The 13,764-nt window shown below is 44.8% G+C and overlaps 1 protein-coding gene across 1 annotated transcript in view; it reads left to right on the top strand.

Annotated features, from left to right (window-relative positions):
• The window catches only part of LOC141141191 (ephrin type-A receptor 3-like), a 348,950-nt gene that overhangs the window by 143,414 nt on the left and 191,772 nt on the right, over positions 1-13,764 (top strand). The window contains 2 exon segments of the mRNA XM_073628888.1: positions 11,987-12,114; positions 12,117-12,317. Of these exon segments, the coding sequence (XP_073484989.1) occupies positions 11,987-12,114; positions 12,117-12,317 (329 nt within the window).

The raw sequence follows: 13,764 nt of genomic DNA, 5'->3' as shown, positions 1-13,764 counted from the left end.
ATTTGTCCCTTACTAGCCTACCAATTAAAAGGCAGTGTCCTTTCCTGTCTTCACACAAACCTAGACAGGTAAGTTCTCATTGAGATCGGAGACATGTCCCCACCAGGAATGGAAAGTACAAAGCCTTTAAACAATCATCCAGCTTTACAAAAGCTCACACTCTAACTAAATATGAAATAAGATGAATTCAGTCCTTCTTATTCTGGCCCAACTGGTGGCGTCCAGCTCCGGGTAGGTTCCAGGTGCAATCGAACATATAGGGGCAAACAACAAATGTTATTAAGCTATTTTCTATGCTGGTTAATTTTTTTCCCATTGATCTCAAATGGAAATTACCTAATTTGGCTTCAAAATGGCGGTAAATATCATAGTAATGATACCTAATGCCCTCTAGTGGCCAAATGCTGCATTTTTCATTTAAATAATGGGAAAACATTCGACCAACACAGGGAATAGCCTAATACTATTTGGCTTTTCCTCTCTATTTGCACAGAACAAATGTACTTTCACTGGGTGGACTTGCTATGCAACTTTGTTATAACTGGACCCCTATAAATAAGAGGTTGATGAAGGAGGATTGTATCTCAAAACAGAAATGATTATTTCATTATACTGCACTTTGTGCAATAACAACTATTTAATATTTCTTAATATGCCAGTAAGTTTCACTGCTTTACTTTTGGTGAACATAGGAAGGCTTTATCATTACTATGAGGAAATATAGATAACAGGAGCCAGATAGAGGAGGCCAGTATGTAGTCTCACTAAAAACTAGAAGCATCCTTGTAAAACCCACCAATATTTTACATCTTGGGTAATATTAAGATCCTTTTGTAAAACAAAGTGACCTGGTTCTTATTGCTTCACCAATAAATAGCATTAGAAAAACCAATCCAATAACATATAAATTCTCTGGACATACAGTATAAACACTTGGTGTAATCTACCCTCTAGAAAACTCCTTGTTAATTTGGAAATACTCTTAAACTACTTACAAGTTGAAGAAGCAACACACCGTTAACCAGGCTTATATTACATTGGAACTCTTAACGTTCCACATCTTAATGGGACGTACATGTCTTAATGGAATGTGCACTTGTGCAATTCTGAATGTCATCTATTGAAGGTGCAATCAAGAATTGTGTATTAAAGTGCTAATCATGTTGTGTGTGTGAAATGTAATGGTACCGATCCATCAGGCAGAGCCTAGCCTCCTCCATCTGCTCAGTCCTTTGTTTAGTAATGAAAGAAGATAATAACTCGCCAATGCTTCATAAAGAGCAAGTTAAACGTGATATAAATGCATGTACGTTCTCTGGCTTTAATGTTCAGCAGCTGTGTTGTCTTACTTAAGCACAACTCCACATATAGATATATCACGCTGAAATGGCTCCCTCTTGTCATAAAAATGGGAGTTTACTCCCACAGGGTCCATTATGAGGTTTTATTTTTCTAAAATGGCTGCAGCTTACTCCATTTTCATAGTCTCATAGGACTGAAATCGGGGTGGTCTAACTTATTTTACTGCTCGCGGCTCATATAAGATGGTGGTATACGTAATGCTCGGAACATTGTGTAAATTAGAATGGTACAATATCCCAAAACATACAGTAAGTTCTCTTGCAGAGCACCCTTATTTGGATCATTTTTTTTAACTCTGACAGGGTTTCTTTAAGGGAATGGAAGAAGACTTTTAGATTTGACCTGTGATGGTCTGTTTGTCAAGCTTGCTATAGCTGCAGGATCATATTTATATAATTTTCAGCCTGGGGTTGATTGTGCTAAAGTATATCCTTTCAATCTTCTGCCAGAGTTCAATTCTGCTGAAATATTTCCTGCGTGTTCACTATTTACCTGAATCGTTTTATAACAGCTATATGTCAACACATTGCTGACCAATGTTTGTCATGTGCACAGCAAAGGCTTTTAATAAAAAAGTATATCAAATGATCTACATTCTTCATTGCACAGTATAGAAAAATGTCATTTGTTTTGTAGTTCAAATGTCCATAAATGGCATGCTGCACATTTATGGTATTTCAAATTAGTTTGGGCAATTTTAAAGACTGAATGAGTTTCTGATACAAGTAACATGTTTGCTATTTTATATAATCTCCACTTTTGCATAATTTTAGGCTAGGCTCACATTACTGCGTGCCCAGAATATAGTGTTAAATTGCGCATGTTCCCAACATGCCAATTGAACATGCTAATCTTTAGCAGATGCACTAGGGTGCAATTGATTCTTAATGGCACCCCCATGGATCAGCAAACTGCGTGCATTCATGTACATGCCAAACCGCATTATACTGCAACACTATGCAGTTTGGTGCGGCGTGATATTAAGAAATGGATCTTCTTTCCTTTTGTTTCTGCTGGTAGGAAAGCCCAGATGCATAGATGTGAACTGAGTGTTACATGAAAGAAACGAAAATAACATTTATAGCCCCGATGAACTTTCAGTTAACATCTGCCATGTACATTCCAGGTGCATCAAAACAAAAGTTGATCAATGTCCTACAGTTTGTTTTCTTTTTAAAGCAGCTACAGCCTGAGTAGAAAAGCCATTTCCTCTGCCAGCATACTGCAGAGGGGTGCATTTGCTATCTGTGGTAAAACAGTGATCTCTCTGCAGAGGTCCAGTGCCTCCCTGCTGAGTCAAACCTATAGATCTGCAATCAGAAAAAGATTGTGCTTTCTGCTCATGGTGGAGCTCTAGCTCTGATTTGCTGCAGAAAGATTACTGCTTACCCACAGAGAGCAAGGTAACACTGTAAAGAATGCTGGCAGAATATATAACATTGAAGGACCTAACTTACAGTCACTTACCCACCCGTTATATATAACTCTAACCCCTCCAAATCCCCCGCAAATGATGTGACAAGATTTTGGAGTAAATGGCCTTGATGGCCTTTTTATTAACAATTACCGTAAAATTAAATAAATAACATTTTAAATAACCATTAACCAACTTTTATGTACTTTTTGGGGTCTTCAATGGAAACAATACACCACTGGTCACTGCGACCAACTTCTTTTAAACTTTAAGCCTCAGTCGCCTCAGTCGCAAGTCGCAAGCCCCCCAACTCAGAGACAGTACTCAACCTTCGCAGTGACCTACCTTTTACCCCTCGTTAACTGGAAGGTACCTGATAACCCCATACCACAGATGGGTACCAACCATGTTATATACATATAACATCCATCTTCTCCTTATCCAAAGACTCACCACTGCCGGGCTGTCCTGACAGCCCCCCTTTCAATTAATCAAAAGGTGGGTGGGAATCTTCTCCTCTGCCACTCACTAGTGACGTCACTCCCTTCCTCCTGTTCTTCCTGCACCCATGCACCTCCCTCCCTGCTCCGGCCACTCCCCTTTAATTAAAGGGGACAACTTTTTCCTTATTGAAAGCATGACTGTGAAGTCCACACTGTCATGCCCTACCTGCGCTCATCCCCTTCACTCCTTCCACTCCGGGATGCCCTGGCCTTTTCACTCAGACTGTGCCCCATCTCAATCCAACGATGCGTGCAAGAGCCTCATCTCTCCTGGGTTTCTGCCTTCTCATTGGTTGAAACAGCAGCGGTATCCATTGACTCCTGCTACTGTCAATCACAGCCATTGAGCCAATGAGGAGAGAGTGGGAGTGGGGCCGAGCCACGCTTCGACATATGGAGCAGAGGCTCAGGAAGGAGCCTGCTGCAGTGCCCCCATAGCTAGCTTCTTGCTATAGGGGCACTAGAAAGGAGGGATTGGCCTGGAGCGCCGGCATTGGACCCGAGAAGAGGAGGATCAGGGCTGCTCTGTTCAAAACCACTGCACAGAGCAGGTAAGTATAACATGCTTGTTAAAAAAAAAAAAAAAAAAACGAAGAGAAGATATTTATTAAACAAGATATCATAGCAGCATTTTCCAATGCTTAAAAACAGTCTGATGCCTCTTTTCCTTACACTGAGCATTATTCTGAACAAGTTGCTTAACTGTCAAATATGTAATTTTCTTCATTTTGGATGTTGGAACTTTTAGATGCATGACAGTGAATGCTATTTCTTTCATCCCCTGCAGGTCTAACTTGTCTGGCATCCTCCCCAAGGGGGGTGATCCAGAGTTAAGGCCCCTGTTTCTTTTTTCTTTTTTACTACTTTACCCAACAACAACAAACTAGTCTTACAACAGTTTTGTAAAAAAAGAAACAGCCAAAGCCTCCAAATCCCCACTGTTACACCCCAATGTCATTTTGACAGGCCACGTTCCAGCACTTACTGGTAATATTGAAGCCTGTCCACTTCTTCCTCAGCTCTGCTCTGCACATTGGTTTTGCACAGAGCAGCCCGATCCTCCTCTTCTCAGGTCCCCCGCTGGCACTCTGTGCCCCCCCCGCCAAATACCCCCATAGCAAGCCGCTTGCTATGGGGGCACTTGTGCATGCTCTCACCCAAGCCCTGCTCTTTCTGTCTATAAGACACAGTGCGGCACAGCCTCACCGCCTGCTCCCTCCTCACTGGCTATGATTGAGAGCAGTGGAAAGTATTAGGGGGGGCTGAGGAGGGAACTGCACACTGAAGGTTTTTTTACCTTTATGCAGAGAACAACTTTAAATACTTTCATCAGCTAACTTAATCTCTTAGAGAGCACGCAGCCTTTATCTTTTACTTCTTGCCTATGTTCCAGTTTAAGCTAGTGCCATGACCACTGCCAAAGAACAAACACACACAATCTTCTGCACTCAAGTGTGGTACCAGTATTGTGAGTGAATACCCTCTGTTCCAGGTATTTTGAGACTACCAACAAAACTTTAGGTATCAAGTATTTACTGAGCCTTGCTGCCCTTCTCAGATAGGGGTGATCCATAGGCATTACGTGCAAAAAGACAAAGAGTGGGTGCACCAGTCTACTGCATTAACCATGACACTATTTTTTTTAAAGATACAAATTAGGTGTGTAGCGCCCTCTAGGTAGGTAGATGCTAGAGAGAGAAGTTTGGTAGGTTAGATAAATTTAGACAGGCCTGGCTGGCAGTCAGGCCTGTTTATTTATTTTTTATTGTGGGCTGGGAGTGGCTCAGAGTAGCAGCTGGTGACTCACAGGCAGCATCACTGGGACTTCCCTCTTTCTTCTGGAGGGTTCTGGATGGAGAGGAGGAGAGAGGAGTTGGAGCTGTCTGCGGTACTCTAAGGAGTCCTGACCAATTCCCAACTTGTATTGGCAGGGGGCATGCCTCCTTAAGTACTTAGGGTCAGCCCATCTGGGGAGGAGTTGGAGTTGTTCAGACCTTGGAGATGGAATGCTAGGCTGTCGGGGCCTTTGAGGGAGCTCCCCAGTTTGGGGGGCTGACCTTGAGCCTGGGGCTCGGGTGTGGACAGACCCCTTCAAGATAACATGAAGGTTCTGGACAGGAGGCACAGGAGGAGCAAGAGAGGACAGCAGGAGAGAGTATTGCCGGGCAAGTCTCCAGGGATAGGAACAACTGGTCGCAGCCAGGAGAGGGCTGGGGAGTAACATGCACAGTCAGGAGGACTGGGGAGGCACGCCTGAGAGGACTGAGAACATGCAGTCTGGGATGAGTGCAGAGCCAGCAGTATGGACTGTGGTGTCATGGGCAGTTTAGAGGGGCAGCTGCAGCCAGGAGGGCTGGCAAGGCCTGAAGATGGGTTACTGGGCTTAGTAACCGAAGTTAGGGCAGCTAGCACCAAGAACTTTTTGTTGCTACACTAAAGGGGCATGCGGTCCCTGCCTGCAAAAGGCAGTTGCTAAGGCCTGGCTGAGCCAGTATCAGGCCTAACCATGTGGTGCTAGCTGTGCCTGGAAGCTCAAGTAAGAGTTGTGCTGAGGAGCTGAGGAGTAATAGTCTGCAGTAAGAGTTGTGCTGGAGGAAGAGAGACCTGTACATACCAGAGTGTATATAAGTCATTCCAATTATTTGTTCTACATTTCCTGGCCACCCCATACTTCCTATACCCTATCCAAGTTTAATCTCCTCAATAAAACATAAAAACAAGCACATGGACTGTTTTCTGTCTTGGATTGTCTGAGAGGTGAACGCCGGGCTGGGCAGGCTGACAGGTGGGCCACATCACTTAGCAGCCCCTACGGGGGTACCGCTACATTTGGGGACTCGTTTCGGGACCACCTGTTCAAGGGTAACCTGCCAGCCGCTGCCCCTAGCAACTGAAGTTGAGCAAGCTGGGAAACTGTGCTTTGTTCCACCACTGTTAAGAAAATGGACCCAGGGGAAGGACTTATGTGCTCTGCCTGCTATTCAGTACTACAATAACGAGTGCCATTGCCCATAGCAACCAGCAGGAGCTACCTGCTACCTGCTTACCCAGTTGCCCCAACTGGTGCTGGGAAGGACAGTTGTGGCAACCCTGAAACACAGGAACTGTTTATCATGCGCTGTCACCTGTGGCAACCACGCCGGGTAACTGCACCCATGGATTACAAATGCGTCCAGCGTTCTGCTATTACTGGACGCCTACCCTTGGATTACAAATATGTCCAGCATTCTGCTGATGCTGGACATCATAAACTTATGCTTCAAACTCCTACTTTAAACAGTAAAGTGTGCCTGTTGCTCAGGGTGATCGGGGTCAGCCTGCAGTTGCCTGGGGGCGGGACTGATCTATAAGTGTTCCCTTCAGTGAGCTATTGGTTTCAAACTTTATTGTTGCTCCCGGCAACTACCGGAAAAGTCAGTGGTCATTTGTTCCCATTTGCTCGGCCACAGTTAGTGCTGAGCGACATGCCTGGACAAGTTCTGCTAGTATCAGCATGCCTGCTAACTTCAGTTCATCTAACAAGGGGTTACAGCAGCACACCAGGGGAGGGGTCTACCAATCAGTTTCACAGACGCCAGCCTGTCTGGAAGTGAGGGGGCAGTGCCAGGTCCTAGAGGATACCCAGCATTCCCTGCTAGCAGATACCATGAGGCAGAGGAGCAAGATGGCTGCATGTGGACTTGTATACCCAGCGCTGACCTGGTTGCCTGATCTGCGGGAGCGGACACCGGTGGACACTGGCGTCTGATTGGAGCATCGTGGGGAATTTGCCCTAGGGGTGGTGGAGGGGACAGAGCGACTGTGCCTGCTTTGGCCAGATTGCCAGATACCGACCGCGGTGGTCACTGCATGGATCCGCTGTGGCCATTGCGGTGAACCGCTTACCCGGCTTGCATTCAGCCAACAGGAGCCACAGTACTACAACATGGACCTGCACTCAGGACTGTGCTGCGTGCAGTTGTGGAAGTCAGGGAAAGCTGGAGAGGACCTGGAGTCATCCCTGAAAGGCGGAGCGGAGTCAGAGCCTGGTGACTCTCCTGCAAAAATCAGTGACATGAGGGAAGAGGAGTCTGCCGTGGCCTGCGGCCTGGTCGGGGACCTGGTGCCTGTGAGTACTGCCATGCAGGATCCAGAAGTCCCTGAAATGCCAGCTGCCCCAGTGCCCACTGCTAACCCTTTCTGGAAGGAGCCAGTACTGGAAGGGGATGTGCCTTTAGGTAACTCAGAGGTTGAGTGCGAGGACAGGGCCATGGATTGGGGTTCCCCCAGATTGCAAGCAGAGTTTGGGTCCCTGGAGATGCTGGTGGAGTGGTCATCCCATAGCAGCAGCTCAGAGGAGGAATGGGAGACAGGAGGTTTCCAGGTCCTGGAGGTCCAGTCCGAGGGTGGAGATGTGCCAGAGCCAGTTTTGGGAACTGAAGACGCTGCAGGAGCCCTTGTCAACAGCAGACAGCTCTTTTTGAACAGACCTTCCACCACCCAGACCAGAGCACCTGCATACAGGCAGTGGGTTGTGAGGTCCCAGAATGCTTGTGTCCTCCCTGGAAAAGGAAAGCCCAAAGAACTGCCCAGGTTTTCCAGATTCCAACGGGAGGTGCAGAAAAAAGTTGCTTTGGAGTGGGGTCTGGATTACCCTTATATCCCTCCCGAGACCATGGACATCATAGAAAGCTCCCGGAGAGAGTGGGAGGATGATATGGTCTGGGACTATTTGCATATTCCCAAGCCTTTGCGGGTGCCAGATTGTGCTGAGACCTAGGCCCGCTTTCAGGACATTCAACCTGAATGGCGGCTGGGAAGAGCAATTCACCAAGAACCGGGTGCTTATCGTGAAGGCTGGACAGCCTACGAAGAGCCATTCAGTCTCCATCAGGGAGGAATGGGGAGGTAGGAAGAGACTGCCTGACCCACATTTCTACCCGTGAGAGACTGTTGGTGTATACAGCCCACTTTTGAAATGTCCACATAGACTGCTATGAAGGTTGCAGAGTTGTGTGTTCCTTCCATCCCTGTTTTGTAGGATCAGACCTGCCTGCCACCCTGTTTGTGCCCAGTGGATGAACTTTCCCTATTGCAAGGACAGGGAGGGTGAGGTCTGATCCCTACTTTAACTTTTCTAAGGAGCCTGTCAGTCTGGGGAGGGGGCCCTCCCACCAGGAACTCCAAAGAGAACTGTCCATTGCTTTATGCTTTTTTCTTCCCCACTTGCTTCTGTCTGCAGGATATAACCCTCCTGACAGAACAAGAGAGAAAAATGTATGCTGAAGTAATGCAAACAGTTTGTGGTATTGATGTTTCTGTCAGCAGGATATAACCCCCTACTGACAGAATATTGTACAAAGTGTGTAGATAAGATTTAGTTTAGGATGCTGTGTTGTTTGCTTCCTTTAGGATCTACTGGAATTGGATGGCCGTCCATCCCCCTTGGGCCAGAGACAAATTTCCCGCGAGCAGAGTATCTCTCTCGAAGGAGATATGCTCTGGCTCAGAATGTTATTATACTATGTGACTTTTAGCTACAGGAACCTATAGATAGAAATATGTTAATATGTACATGATGTAAATACCTGACAGATATTTTGATATATATATATTTGTAAGGATTTATTTGTACAGACTCCCCATCCAAGATATTTCCCTTTGCCCTTTCACTTTATCTTATGGGATGCCCTTCCTCCTGGGCCCAGGAGACATTTTTAAATTTTCCCAGCCAAGGGACTGGCTGGATTTTGGTGGGGGGTGAGTGTAGCACCCTCTAGGTAGGTGAGTGCTAGAGAGTGAAGTTCTGTAGGTTAGGTAAATTTAGGCAGGCCTGGCTGGCTGTCAGGCCTGTTTGTTTATTTTTTATTGTGGGCTGGGAGTGGCTAAGAGTAGCAGCTGTGACTCACAGGCAGCATCACTGGGACCTCCCTCTTTCTTCTGGATGGTTCTAGAAGGAGAGGAGGAGAGGAGATGTGGAGCTGTCTGGGTTACTCTAAGGAGCCCTGACCAATCCCCAATTTGGATTGGCAGGGAGCAGGCCTCTTTAAGTACCCAGGTCAGCCCAGCTGGGGAGGAGTTGTTCAGAGCTTGGAGATTTAATGCCAGGTTGTTGGGGCCTTTGAGGGAGCTCCCCAGCCTGGGGGGTGACCTTGGGCCTGGGGCTCGGGTGCAGACAGAGCCCTTCAAGAAAGCATGAGGGTACTGGACAGGAGTCACAGGAGGAGCAAGAGAGGACAGCAGGAGAGAGCATTGCCGGGCAAGTCTCCAGGGAGAGGAACAACTGGTCACAGCCAGGATAGGGCTGGAGAGTATCATGCGCAGTCAGGCGGACTGGGGAGGCATGCATGAGAGGACTGGGAGCATGCAGTCTGGGATGGGCACAGAGCCAGCAGTATGGACTGTGGTGTCATGGGCAGTGGAGAGGGGCAGCTGCAGCCAAGAGGGCTGGAAAGGTCTGAAGATGGGTTACTGGGCTTAGTAACCGAAGTTAGGGCAGCTAGCACCAATAACTTTTTGTTGCTACGCTAAAGGGGCCTGCGGTCCCTGCCTGCAAAAGGCAGTTGCTAAGGGCTGGTTGAGTCAGTATCAGGCCTAACCATGTGGTGCTAGCTGTGTCTGGAAGCTCAATTAAGAGTTGTGCTGGAGGAGCTGAGGAGTAATAGTCTGCAGTAAGAGTTGTGCTGGAGGAAATGAGACCTATATATACCAGAGTGTATATAAGTCGTTCCAATTATTTGTTCTAAATTCACTGGGCATCCCATACTTTCTATACCCTATCCAAGTTTAATCCTCTCAATAAAACATAAAAACAAGCATGTGGACTGTTTTCTGTCTTGGAGTGTCTGAGAGGTGAATGCCTGGCTTGGCAGGGTGACAGGTAGGCCACATCACTTAGCAGCCCTTACGGGGGTACCGCTATAGGTCATTATATTCACAAACAGACATAAGAAAAGGCTCATCACAAATATTCAGGAAAAGAACAACCAGAACCACTGTGCATGCCTCTTGATTGACTGGGAAGAGGCTACAAGGACCTGCAAATGTTGATGCGTTCCAAGGGTGCCCCCTTTCCTTCAGAGATGAATGTCTGCTGCACACTACATGTTTTATATACCATCTATGTGTTAAGGTTATGACCACAAGCCATTCCTCTAACTGATGAGGGACCAGGTAAATGATACTATCAGGAACCATGAATCAGACCGAGACAGAAGTATAGTTAAATCACACTTGTTTAATAATAATAATAAGGTAAACAGAGTAAGCGTAGTCAAAACAAGCCAGAGTTCAGTAACCGGATCGGGTAGTCAGCCAAGCAAATGTCAGAGAGCCAGAGATAAACATAGCAGTACAGCAAGCAGGATCAGGAGTCAGGAGGAACGTCAGCCGAACAAGTCTTCAACAGGAATGCAGGAGAAAGTCTCTGTGATGTTGACAAAGGAAAAGGCAGAGATCAAGTGAGCTGGACGACTTTAATTAGGCAGGACTGACGAGCAGAATCAACAACAGCTGGGTAACTGTGGAGAGAGATGGGAGCTGCCAATTAGCTGAGCGGACAGCTCAGAGAAGGAAGGGCTGAGCCCAGCCCTGACAGATACTAATTAGACATTGGCTCATAAGGTTAACTATCATCTACCAATTAGATGAGAACTTGGTGAATCCACCATAACCATTTAGCACATATCCATACACCATCAAGAATTTACAACAACTATGCACTGAGCAATACTAATCATCATAGTTATAAACTGGAGAACTGGAGAGGATCTGTAAGGAGGAATGGCAGAGGATCCCCAAATCCAGGTGTGAAAAACTTGTTGCATCTTTCCCAAAAAGACTCATGGCTGTATTAGATCAAAAGGGTGCTTCTACTAAATACTGAGCAAAGGGTCTGAACACTTAGGACCATGTGATATTTCAGTTTTTCTTTTTTAATAAATCTGCAAAAATGTCAGCAATTCTGTGTTTTTCTGTCAATATGGGTGCTGTGTGTACATTAATGAGGAAAAAAAATTAACTTAAATGATTTTAGCAAATGGCTGCAATATAACAAAGAGTGAAAAATTTAAGGGGGTCTGAATACTTTCCGTCCCCACTGTATATATGGTATTCATATTTTGTATGTCAGGCTTGCAGGTTTCCATAAAAGTATTTACTCGTTAAGAGGTAGCTTTATTTTTGTACATGAATAATTTGAGAATTTTCCTCCTGACCTCTCCTCACCTTTCATGATATGTTTTTTGTTGACAAGCATATTCTAGCGTGAACTTTTTTTCTTTTGTGTTTAAGAGAAGAAACCTTTTGGCAAGTACTCTGATTACACTCCTTATGCCAGTCCCTGGCTTGCATCCAGTGTGATTGCTCAAGGGAGTGTCTTTTGTCAGAAACCTGATAGACTCACTTGCTCTAAAGCGTCTGATAACGGAACCCTTAGATCACTTTTGTGACAGGAAGATGAATTACATGAGATGCTCTGAAAACTGGGATGAATGGGACAGAGGTTGAGCTTCCCAGCAGTGGCTGTCATAAAATCTGTGTTTCTATCAAGAGATGATTAATAGTGTCCCTCTAAAAGCCTTGTTATGATAAATAGTGCCTGTCTACAAAAGGTTATCTGCTACGGTGTCACTGACAATGCCATGAACAGGTATGCTTGCTTCTGATTTGCTCTTCCTAATTAAATGTCACCCCTTCTTTTATGTCTCTCCTGTATCCTTTTGTTAAGGTCCACCATCTGCCCAGATAATCCAATTTCTACTGTCAATGAAACATCTGTCATTATGGAGTGGAGCCCCCCTGAAGACTCAGGGGGCCGAATGGACATCACATATAACGTACACTGCAGAAGGTGCCTATTGAAGGACAAAAATGCAGCCCATGTGGAAGTGGTATCCATTATATTCCTAGACAGTTTGGACTGCCTCATGCCCGTGTCCTCATCACTGATCTCCTTCCGTACACCAACTACACATTTGACATTGAGGCTTTGAATGGCGTTTCTGAGATGAGCTTTGGACCTAAACAATTTATCTCTGTCAATATTACTACAAGCCAAAGTAGGTAAGACCTCCGATTGTGTTGCTTCTGCACTGATGACATATCTTGGCGGACATACAAAATTGGTAGTATTTTAAAAGGACTTACTGTGTACGGAAAAATACATTAATTTGTCTATATGCTAAAACCCAAGTGGTTTGAGGGTGGTGAAAGTAACTCCAAAATTTGCTGTGGGATGCTCAAGAAATTACAGAACTGGCAGAACTTTTTTGTTTGATTATACAAAATACAGACTTGGTTAAATTAGTCTGGCAAATTTTATGGTATGCATTTCAAATCATGTAAACAGGACAAAGGTCATTTAAAAATGTAATTTTACGCAGACATTATTACCAAAAAGAGATGGGAAAATGGTCTAAAAAGTTAGGACAAACCCAGATCTCCTTGATCAAAACACCCTCAGACTGATAGAAAAGCCTGCCCAAAATGAATCTCTACATTGCAAAGATCTTTGTATTTGATCTTCTGGGCTATACATGAGGGGCCCTACTCTCCTTGTTGGATTCTGAATTTATTACAAACACAGGGGGTTATTTACTAAATCTGGTGCAGCTCTGCATAGAAACCAATCAGCTTCCAGGTTTTATTGTCTAAGCTGAATTGAACAAGCTAAAGTTAAAGCTGATTGGCTACCATGCACAGCTGCACCAGATTCTGAGTGCACCAGTTTTAGTAAATCTCCCCCACAGTGCTGTTTTGCAGCACAAGGATTGAGATTCTAATGTGAACAGTTTAAAAGCTAGGAACTATGGGGATGATTTGCTAAAACTGGAGAGTGTAAAATCTGGTGCAGTTGTGAATGGTAACCAATCAGCTTCTAATTTCAGCTTGTACAATTAAGCTTCACAAAAAAACAGTTGCACCAGATTTTGCACTCTCCTGTTTTAATAAATCAACCCCTGTGTCAGGGAGACCTAGTCACAAGAAATATAAGATTGCAACGGGAGATTCAGCTCTATATATAACCAAAACTAGCACTGTTTGGAGTACATTGGCTTATCAACTCTTTAAAGTGAGCATGTTAGATATGTAAAACTAGCCCGGAAATCCTCCGTGTCTGTGTCACATTGCTTCAATTCTGGTTCAATAAGCTCTCCACTAATGCTCTCTGAAGTTCTCTCATTGGGTAGAGATGTAGCAGTTGTAATGAGATTAGTCCAAAAGTCAGGAAAGCTAAACCTCTTGTAATGAAGTGAAAATAAATATTAAAGGTAATTATGAAAACTTTGTGGCACCATATTTAAGATTGGACTTTTATTTTACCTATTCAAAATTGTCGGTAGGTTGGCTTTTAAATCTTTTAAAATGTTATGTCATTATATTAAAAAACGTGCTGGTCAGTATGGATAGGAATTATAAGACCAATATAGGAAAGACAGAGATAATTTTGTTATGTGCGGTTTAGGTGTAATGCTTCAAATCATGGCGCTATCTCTTAAAGCAACG

Source organism: Aquarana catesbeiana, linkage group LG04 (assembly GCF_042186555.1).
Source record: "Aquarana catesbeiana isolate 2022-GZ linkage group LG04, ASM4218655v1, whole genome shotgun sequence".
NCBI classification, from domain to species: domain Eukaryota; kingdom Metazoa; phylum Chordata; class Amphibia; order Anura; family Ranidae; genus Aquarana; species Aquarana catesbeiana.
Note: the sequence above shows the minus strand (reverse complement) of the source record. Positions and strands in the feature narration are given on the sequence as shown.